At 37.3% G+C, this 18,977-nt stretch overlaps 1 protein-coding gene across 1 annotated transcript in view; it reads left to right on the top strand.

The window, feature by feature from the left end:
• The window catches only part of LOC144969195 (uncharacterized), a 93,537-nt gene that overhangs the window by 67,895 nt on the left and 6,665 nt on the right, over positions 1–18,977 (top strand). Inside the window, exons 8-11 of the mRNA XM_078908307.1 lie at positions 3,062–3,138; positions 6,119–6,260; positions 7,616–7,684; positions 17,812–18,114. Of these exons, the coding sequence (XP_078764433.1) occupies positions 3,062–3,138; positions 6,119–6,260; positions 7,616–7,684; positions 17,812–18,114 (591 nt within the window). The remainder of the gene's footprint in view (positions 1–3,061; positions 3,139–6,118; positions 6,261–7,615; positions 7,685–17,811; positions 18,115–18,977) is intronic.

Raw genomic sequence — 18,977 nt, 5'->3', positions numbered from 1 at the left:
TAAAAGCGCATCCAGAGGGAAAAAAAACAATATAAATCTGATCATGTTTTGGCTTTTACACATTCTGATCACAAGACATATGAAAAGTTCTAGCCAGCATGAAGAACAAAAATTACCGATTTTCTTTGTTTAGAACCACGATGGCCGCCGTTTCTGGGCGACGTGACATCAGACTATTGAATCCAATTTCCTCTCCTATTTGTAAATAATCAGTATGTCATAGACGCTATAGGGAATGAGATTAGCGGAAGAGTAGCGTTCCTTGATTGGACGTCACCGGCGGAGAAGTTATTAGAGGGGGAATGTCAATATGGTTTTGCGCATGCGTCTCTCGTCCTCGAATCGAGTGGTGTTCCGTTATCATGACTAATAAAGGTAAATAAATCATTAACTTTCATTTTTTAATGGAAATTTTTGTGTTATGTCTACTTCGAATTAAAGCACGCTTCGTCATTTAAGGACGCCTAAGCTTCCTCCAGATGACCTCACTTGAAAGTAGTGCCGCGCTGAGGACCGGTCCCAAGAACCGGTCCCACGGTTCATTAGCTGGGACCGGAGGACCGGTCCCAAGGTGACAAACCGTTGTCGGTTCACTTCTTATCTTTCTATTTGAACGGTCCCAGTCTTTACTGTCTTTTCTCGGTAGTGTCGAGCGGAAGTCTCGATGATACCTCAAGTCATCGGCCACCAACACTCAAAACTTCCCGAACTCGATGACCAAGGAAAAGTCGGGAATTCCCGAGAAAAATCACTTCAACTGAGCTTTGGATAGCTTTTTTGTATTAAAACTTAAAATACTTTAAATAAATTCACTTTGTATAATAATAAAACATTGATACCTATAACCATTTTGATCTATTTACGACGTTTGTGTTTTGTTAGCTGTTTAAAATATGATATAACGTCAATACCCGATACCAATGACTAGGTATTGAACAAGCTCACCAAAGAATTAAAGAACTATCGGGGAAAAGGAAAAGCAAAGCAGCAGGAAGTTGTATCCAAAACAAACAAGGAGAATGCTATTTGAAGAACAACATATAGAAAGCCGATGGGTAGAATACATAGGCGAACTGTACAATGATCCAAATAGAAATGAACCACCACTGAAATTCAAAGAACCATTAAGCGGACCAAACATCACCAAAAGTGAAATTGAACATGCCATGGAACGAATGAGGGATGGTAAAGCAACAGGCCCTGATGAAATATCTGTAGAGGTATTAAAAAGCCTAGGAGATCTAGCAATTGATGAACTTCACATATTATTCAACAATATATACAACATTGGGAAAATTCCAGAAGATCTCTGTAACTCTATTTTCATAGCAATTCCAAAGAAAGCAGGTGCAGTCAGATGCGAAAATTTTAGAACTATAAGTTTAATAAGCCACATCAACAAAATACTGTTGCGTATAATTATCAACAGGCTAAGGAATAAGATTAACCCCGAAATCGCAGAAGAACAATATGGATTCCAACCTGACAGAGGGACAAGGAACGCAATATACCTCCTCCGTGTTTTAAGTGAAAGAGCTATACAGGTTCACACCCCACTATACCTCTGTTTTGTCGACTACAAAAAAGCTTTTGATAGAGTACGCCACGAAGAAATACTAAAACAACTGCACTCCTAATGAGAAAGACCTCAGACTCATGCAAACATTATACTACACCCAGCAGGCATCTATCAAAATCGGAAACTCTACAGGAAATTCCATTCCTATTAAGAAAGGAGTCCGTCAAGGGTGTGTTGCCTCACCAGATCTGTTTAATTTAACCAAGAAACAATCATGAGGGGCATAACTAATATGGAGGGAATAAAAGTAGGAGGTCACAACATAAATAATATAAGATACGCAGACGATAGGATACTCATTGCAACATCAGAAATCCAACTTCAAAAGATTGTTGACAAAGTGGTAGAAGATAGTGAACCCAAGGGAATGGAAGTGAATATCACCAAAACGGAATGCATGGTAATACAGAAAAACCCCGAAAACAACAACACCTGCAATATAACGACTCACGGCGAGCAACTTACCAACGTAGAAAGTTTTAAATACCTAGGTTCAATAGTGACAACAGATGGAAGATGTAACCGAGACATACGAGCAAGAATAACTCAAGCCAAACAGGCCTTCATGGACCTAGGAAACATTTTGAAAAACAAACAGATGTCGTTCGGGATTAGATTCCGAGTCTTGAAGTGCTACGTGTGGCCAATCTTGTTATACGGATGCGAAAACTGGACTACAAATGCAGAAACACAAAAGAACATTGAAGCTTTTGAAATGTGGTGCTTGAGAAGGATGCAGAGAATATCGTATACTGCACACAAAACGAACGAAGAAGTGCTAAAACAAACATACCAACAAAGGAAACTAATGCCCTTAATAGCGGATCGACAACTATCCTTTTTCGGACACATAGTAAGGAAAGATAAGAATGAATACCTGGCAAGTTGTGGAAAAATACCTGGTAAACGGGCCCGGGGGAGACAAAGAAAAACACTCATAGACCAACTGAAGGGCTTCACCAACCTAACAATCCAAGAGCTGTTTGAAAAAGCAAGAGACAGGGAGGAATTGAGAGAGATAATTCATGCAGTATCCGAAGCCTGGACCAGGCATGGAACCTAGAAGAAGAAGAGAAGAAGGTATTGAATGAAAGCACCGATGATGACTTGAGCGATGCTCGAGACTTACTCAAAAAAGCATCGAGACGCAAAAAAGTCTCGAGCTTCGCTCAAGTCATCGCCACCATCGCCGACGAAGGCAATGGATGGATTGTGTGCGAGAGAGGGGTGAACAATGCAGACAGTACACATTGTAATAGTAACGTGTGCGTCGCTCGCGCAGTATAGTCTCGAGACTCGGGACTCGGGAAGCATCGATGACCGAGATTCTCGAGACGAGAAAAGCATCGAGACCTAAGTCGAGGTCGGTACCTTCTCAATACTCGATGACCTGACTTCTCTAAACCTAAAGCATCGGTGACCTTTTGGTGACCCGGATGCCCGCCCCTATTTCTCGGTCATTTTCTCCGTTCTTTTGCCTAGGTCGTTCGCCTAACCACCCATCCCACTTAATTAATCGCACCAACCCCCTCTTGCACATACGCCCTCTTGTGGGTGTGGTGGGTAAGGGGGGGGCCGCGAGACGCCTTGGACGATTCCATTACTCTGGGTAAATTTCCTAATTTACTACACACTAATGATCGCAATGACAATGATCTATTTTGACGACATCACCCCTCTTCTCTAATGGGTTATTCTTTGAAATGAATGTGACTACTATAAGATGTGTGCTTGTGTGTATGTGTGTGTTCGTGTGTGTGTTTCGAACCTAGCTGGTCCGATTTTTTTTCTTTTGGCTATCTGTTGTCACCACTCCTTTCTATCGCATTGTTGTCATTTTATGATACAATAATATTTTTATTTCGTTTGGTGTTTTAACTAATCAAATGATACAAGTTTCACATACTATAGCTTTCTTCAAAAATAACAATTATAACATCTGTATTTTTAAAAACCACCATTAGATTATTTGGGGGGCCCGATAGCTCAGTTGATAGAGCACTCTCTTTACACGCAAGGGGCCAGAGATTGATCCCGGGTGCAGTCGAGCTTTTTTTTCTTCTGATCTCTGTCTATTCAGCAGTGAATGGGTATCTGGGTTTGTTAGATCTGGCGAAAAGTACTTTGGGATAGACAGCGTCCTATCCAAAGATAGAATTTTTTTTAAATTAAAAAAGAAACAAAAAAACGTGAGCTTTTATATAGCGCAATATCCACTAAATGTGCTCAAAGCGCTTTACAACGGGTCCCTGACTAATAGCAACACGTAACATGTAGAACGAGACATGACGCCTGTTAGGCGATGTTACAATTTTTTCCGACAGAGACAACAATGTTGACGACCAGGTACTCATTTTACACCTGAGTACGGTGATAGGATGTGAGTAAAGAGTCTTTCAAGGACTAAACTAGGCGCCGAGCAAGGCTCGAACCCAGGACCTTCCGATCCGAAAGCGAGTGTCATACCACAAGACCACATAGCCGTACGAAAAGAGAAAAAAGGAATGGAGGCAACAACAACCCCCCCCCCCCCCCCCAAAAAAAAATAATTTAAAAAATGAAAACAAACTCTTCCCACTTCCCATACTTTTGGTCCAGCATGTCACAGACACAAAATATTAACAATCCCTTTTCCTTGCGCAAAACCATATTGACGTTCTCTCTGTAAGGTGACGTCCAATCAAGAGACGCTACTCTCCGCTAATCTCATTCCCTATAGATAGTTCGAAGATGACGTCACTCAGGCCTTTGTTATTGTTTTTGCCATCCGCGTTTGTGAGTTGTTCTCACTTAACAGTATTAACCTGACTATAAACGTTCATGATTACACAGAGTTTGTGTGTTGGTCCGTTATACTTCCGGATGGCAATGTTGTGAACTCCTTGGCCAAGCGCATTCTATCTATAGATAGAACGAAGATGACCTCACTCAGGTCTTTGTGTTTGTTTTTTGCCATCCACGTTTATGAGTACTTCTCACTAGATTGCTGGTATAAACCAGACTATAAAAGGTCATGGTTTCACAGAGATGTGTGTGTTCGTCCGTTATACTTCCGGATGGCAATGTTGTGAGCTTCTTAGCGAAGCGCATACTATCTATACATTTCTGTATTTTACCCACAACAAACACATTAAATGAAACATAGTAGCAAACAAAACTACGTGTAACCTATAACGTTAATATAGCGATTCAAAATTCTTTTGGTGAGAATGGGAGCGATCTATATTCAGATTTTCGTCCAACCAAGTCATCAGTCACATGATTTGTTGCTGTCCAACGATTGGATATTTCTTTAACAATGTAAACACGCTGCTTTGTTTATGAAAGTTGTAAACATACACATGTGTCAAACAGAACAATATGACCAATCGTGATGTTGGATATTTCGAAAGCTGTGAGCACTTTTCACTATGTGGGTCACTTTTAGCATATTTTGCAATGTGACCAATGACCTCGAGCACATGGAAAGTTAATATAGATCGCTCCCATTGATCATCCAAAGGTTTTCTAAAAACAACAACAAAGAAACCCCGTGATTTTGTTTCACTTTGATGGTAGGAAATTGGATTAAATAGTCTGATGTCACGTCGCCCGGCAACGGCGGCCATCTTGATTCTAAACAAAGTAAATCATTACTTTTTATTCTTCATGCTGGCTAGAACTTTTCAATTGCCTTGTGATCAGAATGTGTAAAAGTCAAAACATGATCAAATTTATGGGGGGGGGGGGGGGGGGTTCCTTTGGATACGCTTTTTATGCTCGCCGGAGAAATATTTCATACGGGCGTCCGCCATTGTTCCGATAGATTAGAGCCAGTGTTACTAAGTTACCACGCGTCATTAGGAAGGAAGTGACGCTACGACTATTGAATCCTATCCGAAATAAAACGTTCGATTCGTATACGGTTTACACCGAGTGAGCTGCATTCACTTTGATATGATAAGACAAGAGACCGATTGAGAGCAAAGGTCAAATGGATGGCAAGACGCACCGAGTGGAAATTGGATTCAATAGTCTGATGTCACGTCGCCCAGCAACGGCGAGCAGCCTGGTTCTAAACAAACTAAATTGGCACTTTTTATTCGTCATGCTGGCTAGAACTTTACATATGTCATTATATAGCGCAATATCCACTAAATGTACTCAAAGCGCTTTACAAGGGGTCCTTGGTCAACAGTAACATTTAACATGAAGGACGGGTCATGCATGACGCCTGTTAGGCGATATTACAATTTTTAGGACAAAGACAACGCTGTTAACGGACAGGTACTCATTTTACACCTGAGTACGGTGAGAGAATATGAGTAAAGAGCCTTTTCAAGGACTCAACTATGCGCCGAGCGCAAGGCTCGAACCCAGAACCTTCCGATCCGAAAGCGATAATACCGTTTTGGGACGACGAGTCACATTTAATGTACTTTGTTAAACAAATTATTCTAGTTTGACAGAAGAAAAATAAAAACCTTTTACTTTTTAAAATAAAAGTTAGTACCAGGAGTCACATAATATGATATCATGTCGTTTTCTTTCCTCATACAGTTCGATTATGATTATGAGAACTTTAAAAACGACCACATGATTTCGGACACAAAAGTATGTGTTTCAATTGACCACTTGAACAAAGATAAATGGATTTTTGAATCGCCCGACTTTAGTCAGTTTCACATATGTGAAGCAAAAGGTAAGAATAGAATTTGATTCCTTGTATAGGGAATGAGATTAGTGGAAGAGTAGCGTCCCTTGTTTGGACGTCATTCTACAGAGAGAACGTCAAAATGGTTTTGCGCATGCGTCTCTCTCGTCCTCGCTTTCGGTGAAGTGTCTCATGCCGCTTTCACCGGAAGCGAGGACGAGAAACGCATGCGCACAACCAACATGACGTTCTCTAATAACGTTTCCGCCGGTGACGTCCAATCAAGGGACGCTACTCTTCCGCTAATCTCATTCCCTATTATTCTCTCAATGCCCGATTTACTTGTGTTGATTACATTTCCTCTCTCGAGAAACAGTAATCTTAATGTTGATTACAAGACCTTAAAGTAAAAGCTCTGTGCAGCTATGTGGTCTAGTGGTATGACACTCGCTTTCGGATCGGAAGGTCCTGAGTTCGAGCCTCGCTCGGTGCATAGTTGCATCCTTGGAAAAGGCTCTTTACTCACAATCTCTCACCGTATGAGTACCCGGCCGTTAACAGCGCTGTCTTTGTTGGAAAAAAATATTTTAATATCGCCTAACAGGCGTCATGTCTCGTTCTACATGTTACGTGTTGCTGTTGGTTATAGACAATTTGTAAAGCGCTTTGAGCACTTTTAGTGGATATTGCGCTATATAAAAAGCTCAAAAGCTCAAGCTCAAAAGCTCATTGGACAAGAATAGAATTCATAAAGTGACCCACATTACGAATTCAGTATTTTTGTTGTGATAAAGCAGATTTTGAAAAAGTGGATTTATATTAAGAATGGTCATAATTGATAAATTATTGGGGAAAAGACAATTTTAAGTGTAATGATTTCCAGACCATAATGATAAATTTCAAGTTCAAATCGATAAATCGAGAACCAATCGGTGTGACAAAAATACATCTCGATGGAAATAATATGGGTGGGCTCATTTGACGGGTACGATAAATGTAGGATTCAATAGTCTGAAGTCACGTCCGCCCAGCAATCAGCAGCTTGATTCTAAACAAAGAAAAATCGGTACTTTTTATTCTTCATGCTGGCTAGAAACTTTTCAAATGTCATATGATCAGAATGTATAAAAGTCAAAACATGATCAGATTTATAATGTTTTTCTCTTCTAGATACACGTTTATGCTCGTCGGAGAAGTATTTCATAAGGGCGTCCGCCATTGTTCCGATAGTTTAGAACCAATTACTAAGTTACTATGCGCCATTACGAGGGAAGTGACGTCACGACTGTTGGAGCGCGCCTATTTTCTACTCTTTTAAGCTGGACTATTTTTTTTTAATGCAAAATCTGGACCATGTTCCTTGAGCACTCACATCTTTGGTTTTATTTATTCCAAAATTTCAGCTCCCTACTGCCCATCGAACCCCGTCAAAACTGATAGGAGACCATCGGATTTGGACAAGGTTAACAAAAGTATGTGCATTTTAAAAGGATATTCCAAATTTGTCGTCAAATTAAAGATAATTTGTATGGAAAAGGAGAAGAAGCTCACAACATTGCCATCCGGAAGTATAACGGACCAGCACACAAAACTGTGTGTAAGCTTAAACGTTTATAGGTTAATACAGTTTAGGGAAAATTACTCATGAACGCGGAAGGTAAACGACAATAACAAAGACCTGAGTAACGTCAACTTCGAACTATCTTTAGATAGTATGCGCTTGGCTTAGATGCTCACAACATTGCCATCCGGAAATGTAATGGACCAACACACAAAAGTATGTGTAGCCTTAAAGGTTTATAGTCTGCTTAATACAGTTTAGTGAGAATTACTCATAAACGCGAATGGCAAAAAAAAAAAAAAAAAAAAAAAAAAAAAAAAAAAAAAACAATAACAAAGGACGTCAACAACGATCTATCTATTTTTTTAAAAACTGTCTTAAATATTTTATAAGGCAGTTCACGGTTTGATGTCACAAAAACCTTTTTTGGCAGTTTTTATTTCTACAAATGGTGTTTATGCGAATAATTTCTTTTTCTATTTCTGAAAGATTTCCAACGATGCTTCATAAATGGAAATAACATTCCCTTTATTCGTCCCATAGAGGAAATTTGTCTCTTGGGTCTATTCCAAGAAAAGACTGGAATAACCCAAGTCATTCATACGGGCAGGAGCCTTCGTCAACTTATAGATAAAATGAAGTTGACGTCAATCGAGTCTTTGTTATTGTTTTTTGCCATCCACGTTTATCAGTATTTCTCACTAAACTGTATTATCCAGACTATGAAAGTTCATGGTTACACAAAGTTTTGTGTATTGGTCCGATATACTTCCGGATGGCAATGTTGTGAGTTTCTTAGCCAAGCGCGTACTATCTATAGCCTGACACCCACTATGACTTATAGTTTGACGTCATTTTTTTAGGTTTTTGCATGCACCATCTAGTGAGTTGTCGTTAGTAGTCGTCAAGGAAACAAATGATTCCATTGGTTGAACTAGTGAATACAACTCACGATTTGTTTTCTTTTGTGGCCAAATTATTATTATTATTATTATTATTATTATTATTATTATTATTATTATTATTATTATTATTATTATTATTATTATTATTATTATTATTATTATTATTATGAGTGATCAGTGAGAGGTTACAACTTTTCTAAGGGACCACTCAAACTAAAGTGCAACGATCAGACCATTAGCGACCGACCTTTTTCTGGGTGGGGTTCCTGACCTCCCAAAGTGGGCAGGGAGGTACATACCGTGTCTTCTATCCCCTTATGTCTGTTTTCCAACATGCTTTCTGTCTTTGTCTTGGAATGAGATTACTTGGTTTTGTTCTGGCCTGTCATGGTCTCAAGTGAGTAAAGAGCTACTCGACTATGCATAAAGATATATGTAGAATGAGGCCCCAGAATTTACTAGTTACTATAAATGAAAAACAATTAACGATTTGTTTACAATGAAATAAAAATAATGATGAAATTTAATTAAAAGAGGTAAACAGTGATCGTGGCAGTTACAAATAGAGATATGAATATTTTACGTAACTTATGATAATTTGTCAGGTTCGTAAGTTTACGTTTCCAGGCAGTTGATGGGCTTGGATGATCTATTCCTCTGATAACAGGATCGGACTCGTAAAATTCCACTTCCAGGCAATTGGTAAGAGGTTATTGTGTAGTCCTTTGACAGCGGGCTTGGGTTTGATCCTTGAAGATTATACAATCAAAGTTAAAAGCTCCGGCGTCTTAATGGTGTAGATATAATATCTACAAAGTCCCAAAAGATAAAAATCTTCCAGTATATATATAGGAATAGAGCGACTGGCCGTCCGGCATAGATTGTGGAGAGAAAGTGAGTGTCAAATGTTAGACCTATCAGCTTTTATAATAAGTGGCTACGTGACAGAATGTAGAACGAAAAGTATTCACTAATTAGAAATTAATTCGAGGGAAGGCTATAAAAGGAAAGACGATCTAATATTAGAAGGTAAAGTTTATCTAAGCCTACCGAAATATAACTGGAGTGAGATGAATTCAGTTCTTAATAAAATAAAATTTAATAAGATAATTGTGAACAACCTTTACTGTGACACCCCCCACCCACGTTTAAAATATACTCTTTAACCATTATGGGAAAGATAGATTTTACAAACGGAAGTAAATTTACTATCATGATACTCTAGCATTAATCCATTGTTATGATTTGTGCTACAATTAAATTATTTATTAACTAGACATGGAAATGTTTATATTAACGTAGGTATATGAATGGGTGACAATAACAATGAAAGATTGTGATTACAAATCATTGTGATGAACAACATGATGGCAATGTGATTACAAATCATTGTGATAAACAATAGTGATGGCAATGAAGCATGATTTAAGTCGATGATATGAAGGTAATTTACTGAATGAAATGAATGAAAATGTAAATGGAATATTGACATTTCAATTATTAATCATAAATGAGTGAAAATTCATAACAATGATAGATAAAGAGAAGATTTCCCAAATCATGAATGGGTATGGTATATATATCCAAACAATACTCAATGTTACATTAAGTTGGGTCATCATGTTTACAAATAAAATTATCGAATTTGTGCGTTCTGATTTGGCATAATTTGCGAGGTAACTAACAGTATGCATGGGAGGTTAAGTTATACCCTTCTCACGTGTTTACACTAATCGAGAAAGTAGGTCGGCGTGAATATTTTCACAGCCTGGTATGTGAGAGATACTGAAAGAGTAATTTTGCAAAAATAGACTCCACCTTAGTACTATACTATTATTCATTTTGTTATTTCTTATGTACGTGAGTGGTTTATGGTCCGTTTCGACCACAAACTCTTTTAGCAGTAGATATCTGCTGAATGTCTTTAAAGCAAAGACGATGGCCAGTCCTTCACGCTCTATTACAGAGTATCGTGATTCTCTGTCCAATAATTTTCTGATTGCATATAAGCAAGGCATTAGAGTTCCCTCATGTTCCTGTAATAGTACACCTGCGCTGCCCTTATCAGACGCGTCAGTTCTTACAACAAATTCTTTTGACATGTCGGGTAATTTAAGAATTGGTTCTGAACAGAGTAATGCCTTTAATTGGTTAAAGCTATTCTGACACACTTCTGTCCAAACAATTTTGTTCGGTGACCCATTCTTTGTCAGATTTGTTAGCGGTGTCGCGATGTGCGCGAAGTTGTAAATGTATTTCCTGTAAAAATTTAGGAGCCCAAGTACTTTGCGTACTTCTTTTTATGTCTTAGGTGGTTGCAATTGTGCGATTTTTGTTTGTTTTTCTGTCTCGGGTGTCTGTGTCCCATGACCAACGGTATGATCAATCCTGCATTTGAAGCTTCGATATTAGTAAACATAGGTTGCGACACTGTGTCTCTATCAAAATATTTTTTTTAGCATATTTGCATGGAATGTCTTTGTTGCGTTGTTAATTTTAATCTCGTAATTAACATTAGATTTTACTGCTGTTATTTTGAATGGTCCTTTCCATGTAGCTAAAAGTTTACTCGAGTCATCGGGTAAGAGTATTAGTACTTTGTCACCAATCTCAAATTTTCTTGATTTGCTTTTGCGATCAGAGTATTCCTTGTATTTCTCTGCTTTTTTAGTGACGGATTCCTGTGCTAGCTTACACGTGTCCTCTATTCTGTCTTTCAGGTTTCTTACATATTCGTAAGCAAACATAATTTCGTTATTGTCCTCCTCATTCCCTTTACAAATGTCGGCTACTATATTGATCGGGCCGCGAGGTGATCGTCCATACATCAACTCAAATGGGGAGTAGCCTGTAGATTCTTGGGGTATTTCTCTATATGCAAATAGGATTGCTGGTAAGTATCTGTCCCAATCATCTGGTTTTTCTGCTGACACTTTTCTTAACATATTCTTTAGAGTGCCATTAAATCTTTCACAAAGACCATTTGCTTGGGGGTGGTAGGGAGTTGTGAGTGAGTGTTGGATTCCCATGAGTTTCATGGTTTCATGCATCATATGTGATGTAAATTGGGGTCCATTGTCCGACAGTATCTCATTTGGTATGCCTATTCTAGTAAAAATTGTCATCAATGCTTCAGCTATGTGATCCGATGTAGTTGATTTCAATGCTATCGCTTCTGGCCACCTGGTTGCGTAATCGACTAGTGTTAGTATGTGTGTATGGTTTCTATCTGATTTTGTTAAAGGGCCTATAATGTCAATTGCAACTTTTTGAAAAACTTTTTCAATAACTGGGGTTGTCTCTAATGGCAATCTCGGTATTCTGCCTTTTGCGACTCTTCTTTGGCATGTGTCACAAGATTTCACATATTCTCGGACGTCTTTAGTAATTCCAGGCCATGTGAAATTCTCGGATATACTCTTCAATGTGGAAGAGCTCCCAAGATGTCCAGAAGTTATTGAATCGTGCGCTATTCCAAGGATTTTGTTTCTGTAAATACTCGGCGTGACCAGTTGTTTAGCTATTTTGTTTCTTTTCCTATGTAACCTGAACAGAATATCTTTTTCAATGATGTATTCAACTTTTGATTTCGTCCCTTTGTTTGCGATATTGAAATATGAAGTTAAAGTCGGGTCCTTTTTCTGTTCTTCAATGAACGTGTTCCTGTCAAATTGTTGTGGTTCTAGAGAAATAGTCATTGGCTTCTCTGTTGTCTTAGTCATCTTTCTTGTTTCTGCTAGACAAGCTGTTTCTTGGGTTAATGACCATTCTTTTACATCTGTTGGGTTGTCTTTAAGACCTTTTATATTGCCAACAATAACATCAGCGACGGGGTTGGGAAGTATACAGCATTCCACTATTCCTGTATAGTATGGGGTTTCTATGTACACGTTAGCTGTTTCAAAGGTTTCGACTGTGCCACTGAATGTGATGCATTGTACCGTTTTTCCAGTTTTGTCTTCGTCATTGATCAAAGATGCTTTTATTCCTACTGTACTGCATCCTGTGTCTCTCAATATTTTGCAATCAGTTCCATTAGCTTTGCCTTCACAAAAAAATAGCGATCCTGATTTGTGAGTTTGTGTTAAAAGTGACATACCTTTCACGCAATACACATTTATATTTTCTCCTGACATTACTCGTGTCTGATTATTTACACTGGTTTGGAGTGATGCATTTGCAGTTTCTTTTGGATATCCCACGATTTTGTAACATTTGTCTGCTGTGTGGCCTTTCATTCCACAATATTGACATTTAATTATAGGTTTGTTGGTTTTCTTATACTCAGTATTATTGTCAGTGCTATTTCTTGTTTTGTTTTGATAGGATCGGCTATGGTCTCTATTGAACTGTTTGTTCCATGGTTTGTTACTATGATCATCTTGTTTCACTTGCGTGTTCCGAGTGATTGATCGGCTCGTTCTATTTGAGTACTGAACTTTAGGTGTACCTGGACTCTGAGCAGCAGCAGCGTAGTATGGTTCCTTCAATGTTTTGCTAAGGGGTGTCAATGGATGTGCGCTGTTAAAGTTTTCTGCGTAGATTTTTAATTTGTCCAAGTTTTCTGGCTTTCTCTCTTTAAAGAATGCGACTAAATCTGGGTTGCAAGCTTGATAGATTCGATTCTTCAGCGTGAGATAGTAAAGGCCTGCAAAGTCGTCTTGTTTTACGTTTGCCAACTCAAGCCACCGATTTAGAAATTGAGTAATTCGGTTCACGAATGTATTAAAGTCTTCTCCACTTTCCGGTTTTGCAGTGTGAAACCTTTCCTGGTAACCATCTTCCGTTAATCTAAATCTTTTTAGTAGAGCGTCTTTAATTTTACCATAGTCATCTGCATCTTCAGTTGTTAAGGTATAGAAAACTTTTAGCGGTTCTCCAGATAAGCAGTTAATCAAGGCTGTGGCCCATTTGCTTTCTGGCCAACGATAACCTTTAGCCTGAACTTCGAATCGGTGTAAGAAGGATTCTAGACAGTCTGAGCGTTCATCGTATGTTGGCATGCGTGGAAGTTTCACGAAAAATTCATCACTATTATTATGTTTTCTTTCATGACCGGTTTTTGTTTTTTCAATTTCCAGCATCATTTGGGTCCTTTTGGTTTCTTCTTCTGCTAAAGCTATTTGTCTTTTTAGTTCCCTTTCTTGGGCTCTTTCTTCTCGTTCTTCTCTGCGTATTCTTTCTTCGTTTTCTTCTCTACGAATTCTTTCTTCATTTTTTTCTCTACGAATTCTTTCTTCATTTTCTTCTCTACGAATTCTTTCTTCATTTTATTCTCTACGAATTCTTTCTTCTTTTTTTTCTTTTATTTTCTCTTTGCACCATGAAAATATCCTTTCCTGGGGTATTTCTAAGTCCTTTGCGAGACTTAAGTATCTTTTATATGCTTCCATTTTTGCAATAAATTAGTTACGATGTTTTATATATATTATATTGACAGGATACTGTTACTGACTGTTTTATTTATTTACACTTACTGGAATGAACTGTTCTATTTTTAGAAATCTCTCTCTCTTATTTCAACTTATTATGTATGTTGAATTTGATGCCTTTTACCGTTATATCTTATAAAGCAATGTGTCAATACAATGCGGAGTTATTATGACTTGTGTCAATAACAATGTGTCAATCGCGTGTACTCTAAACTATGTTACTACGAAAAATTTATCACCAATGTTTGTGACTCGTCGCTAGTTTGTGTACAATTATTCGCAATGACGCTAATATACTAGAGTGTGATAACAATAATAGGATGCCAAATAATCCCAAGTTATCTATCACTAAATATAACACGACGGCAAGTAGACTCCTTTATTATTATTTAGTTTTTAAAGACTCACTTTTCAGAACATAATATATAAGTGGTTTTCGGTAACAGTAATATGCCAAAAATGCATTTAAAACAAATCACTATGCAAAACAAATCACGATGTCTATAGTTACTATGTGATGCCCAACTCATGTAAAAGAGAATAATGAAGGATATATTTACCAACTCAGTTCGTGGCTGGGACCTCTCTCTTGTTCAATGGTTGTTCAACAATTGTAATTAGGCATTGAAGAGTGTTTAACAGTGATGTCTGAAATACAAAACAATAAAATATCGTAAGATTTACAATAGTTACAAAATGTGTTCACAACACTGAGTGATTGGATGATAGGTGAATGAATCGTTATGGAATGTAAACATATTGAAAACAATTCATGAATGAGGCAAACAACAAAATGAAATGAGTGATGTAATAACAAAGTGGACAAGGAATGAATGAATGAATGAAAAACTGAGTGAATAGATGAATGAATGAATGGATAATGTATGAATGAAAGAATGAAGGGAGGAATTAATGTATGAATGATTGGATAAATGAGTGAATAAACGAATGAATGGATGAATGAATGAATGAATAAATAAATGAATGAACAATGAATGAATGAATAATTTATAAATGAATAAATGAATGAAGGAATGAATCAATAAAATGCTATTCAATTTGAATGAAAGAATGAATGGATAAATTGTTATTCCATTTAAATGAAGAAATGAAAAAGAAAAAAAATTAATCCTGTAAATAGGGAGTTCAATTAAAATATGATCAAGTGGGGCAATTAAGAGTTTTACAATTTAAACTTTAAAGTTAGATGAAATAGATATATGTAACTAAATAAATTCAATTCTTTATATGTGTCCCCTCCAAAATGTCATGGTCTCAAGTGAGTAAAGAGCTACTCGACTATGCATAAAGATATATGTAGAATGAGGCCCCAGAATTTACTAGTTACTATAAATGAAAAACAATTAACGATTTGTTTACAATGAAATAAAAATAATGATGAAATTTAATTAAAAGAGGTAAACAGTGATCGTGGCAGTTACAAATAGAGATATGAATATTTTACGTAACTTATGATAATTTGTCAGGTTCGTAAGTTTACGTTTCCAGGCAGTTGATGGGCTTGGATGATCTATTCCTCTGATAACAGGATCGGACTCGTAAAATTCCACTTCCAGGCAATTGGTAAGAGGTTATTGTGTAGTCCTTTGACAGCGGGCTTGGGTTTGATCCTTGAAGATTATACAATCAAAGTTAAAAGCTCCGGCGTCTTAATGGTGTAGATATAATATCTACAAAGTCCCAAAAGATAAAAATCTTCCAGTATATATATAGGAATAGAGCGACTGGCCGTCCGGCATAGATTGTGGAGAGAAAGTGAGTGTCAAATGTTAGACCTATCAGCTTTTATAATAAGTGGCTACGTGACAGAATGTAGAACGAAAAGTATTCACTAATTAGAAATTAATTCGAGGGAAGGCTATAAAAGGAAAGACGATCTAATATTAGAAGGTAAAGTTTATCTAAGCCTACAGAAATATAACTGGAGTGAGATGAATTCAGTTCTTAATAAAATAAAATTTAATAAGATAATTGTGAACAACCTTTACTGTGACATGGCCCTGGCCGGAGTCCTGGCTGGGAGGGAAACAGTCAAATGCATAGTTATTGTTTTGGGAGATTATATTTTTTTCCTTGTAAATCATCTCTCCGTTATGTATTATAATATTTGTTATTTTTGTATTATGTATAATGTAAGCATTTGAGTGTATTCCTCTTTGTTGGATTTTGTGCTGGTGTCCAGATGAGACATAGGTGATCTCAAACTAAGTACATTGGTGGTATGCTCTTGGAATCTACATCTGATCCCTATTTGTTCCCAGTTCCCCTTACTTTCTCTTGGGTGCTTTAATTGTAATTCTAGAACTTTTTACTATCCCATTTTCTTCCTTTTTACTGGCGCTGATATAACCTGAATGTGTTGCAAGCGCCGTAAAACCCTTAAAAACAAAAACAAACCGACCTTTTTGAACGAATGAATGAACAGTTCACCTGGTAAAACGAAGCTATCTGGTCACTCCAATATAGATAGAATGAAGTTGATGTCACTCGGCTTTTTGTTAATGTTTTTTGCCATCTGGGTTTATGAGTATGTAATTCTCACTAAACTGTATTATCTGGACTATAAAAGTTTAAGGTCACACTGAGTTTTGTGTGTTGGTCCGCCATACTTCCGGATGGAAATGTTGTGAGCTTCTTAGTCAAGCGTACACTCTCTATAACAAGCACCTGCTTCAACGTGCCCAACCATACGACCAACTTCTTCTAGATTAAGTCTTGACGTTGTCTATGAATGTAGGAACAAATGACTTCAGATGATTTTTTATTATTTTTTAATTGAGCTTTTATATAGCTCAATATCCACTAAACGTGCTCAAAACGCTTTACATGGAGTCCCTGGCCAACAGCAACACTTAACATGTAGGACTGGACATGACGTCTGTTAGGCGATATTAAAAATTTTTTTCGGACAGATACAACGCTGTTAATGGCCTGAGTACGGTGAGAGAATGTGAGTGAAGAGCCTTTTCCAAGGAATCAACTATGGCCGAGCGAGGCTCGAACCCAGGACATTCCGATCCGAAAGCGATTGTCTTACCACAATACCACATAGCCCTACATTTGACAGCAGTCGAAAAAAAACATCACATGTAAATCCTTTCTTTACCCTGCCCATTGCTTATAATAATCAAGTTAGAAATTGGCCTATTTTGATGTCTTCTTTTGTGTCATAACTGTCATTCATTTTCAATCCAATATGTAGAAACAATCTCTCGACAATTTTCTCCATAGAAAACGGGCGGCATATTAACATAAGAAAATAACTACAGAGATACGCCTCAATTATTTTTTTAAACCCTCTGAACATAGAACCGATAATTTGATTTCCTCATCTTCAATTGGGCTTACAATTCATATATATATATATATATATATATATATATATATATATATATATATATATATATATATATATATATATATATATATATATATTAAATGAGAGTGGTTTTCCAAAACTTCCTAACTCCGTTTTCCCCATTTTGAGATGTTGAGGATTATTTCCCCAACAATGTCTTATTCAGTCTTTCATTTTATCATATTTAAACCTCAAATTCACACAAATCTAAGGAAATTTTTGGGCCATTAGATGCTTAAAATAAAGTTTACCTTTCAATATTTCTCATGGATGGAAAATTTCAAAAGTAGATATATATAAACACATTTTTACTTTATTTCAGCAAGCCCTAAACTGGTAATGGTAAATGAAAGCGTCAGCTTAGTATCTACGGTTCGTGAAGGTTCCGCTTTCGTAATGCGATTTTACGTTCGTGCCTATCCAAAACCAGAAATTGACCTGTGCCCCAATAGGAATAGGGTCTTTCTATATGACGTCCAAATGCAGGAAACAAAACATTACGACACTTACTTGTTGAAAATTGTGATAAAAGGAACCCTTACCCAAAAGGACCCGAAAAAGGCACCCACAATCGAGCTTTCTAATGGAGTCGGTGAAATTTTGAGTCTTCCTGTTTCTCTCAAAGGTGAGGTCATTTCTCAATATTATTTCAAACTCCTCAAATATGATGTCACCATCTATCTTAAACTAAACATAAACATACTTGAGTTTTCTTATAGCGCAATATCCACTAAACGTGCTCAAAGCGCTTTACAAGGGTCCCTGACCAACAGCAACGCGTATCATGTAGAACAAGACATGATATGACGCCCGCTAGGCGATATTACGATTTTTCCTAAAGAAACAACGGTGTTGTGTTAAACGGCCGGGTACTCATTTTACACCTGTGAGTAAAGAGCCTTTTCCAAGGATTCAAACTATGCACCGAGCCCAACTCGAACCAGGACCTTCCGATCCTAAAGCGAGTGTCAAACCACAAGACCATAATAAAGCCGCATGATCTATTAATGAATATTCTCCCGACCCACAAGCATTAGTCAGCTTTTTAAAAATCAATTGATCAATTTAGCCAGATAATTGTCGTACTATTGAAAAACACGTATTTCAGAATTCGGGCCAGAAAACTCGTCCTTCAGATATCGATTGACTTAAATGGCCCTCATCTCGCCAAAAACTCTGTCAGTTATGAGCATTTTGCCAGGATTAATATCAATTAAATTGAAATATATTTGAAGGACGAGTTTTCTGGCCAAATTTTTTTAACACGTGTTTTCCAAAGTCTGGCAGTTAGCTGGTTACATTTACTCCTGGTCATAGATTTCTGCTAGAACCGATATCATGCGCCTGTTACATAAAAAATAAAACCATGCCTTCCGCCACGACATCAAAAGATATCGTCGCCTAGGTGTTCCACAAAGAAATATAGAAAATCCATCAAACGAGATGTTTGTTGTCAACAGGAATGAAGTGAGCAAATTGGGGGTTAAT

The sequence above is a fragment of the Berghia stephanieae genome, chromosome 3, assembly GCF_034508935.2.
Source record: "Berghia stephanieae isolate SIO BIC M18660-M18661 chromosome 3, UCSD_Bste_1.3, whole genome shotgun sequence".
Lineage (NCBI taxonomy): Eukaryota > Metazoa > Mollusca > Gastropoda > Nudibranchia > Aeolidiidae > Berghia > Berghia stephanieae.
This window is presented reverse-complemented; position numbering and strand designations above follow the sequence as displayed.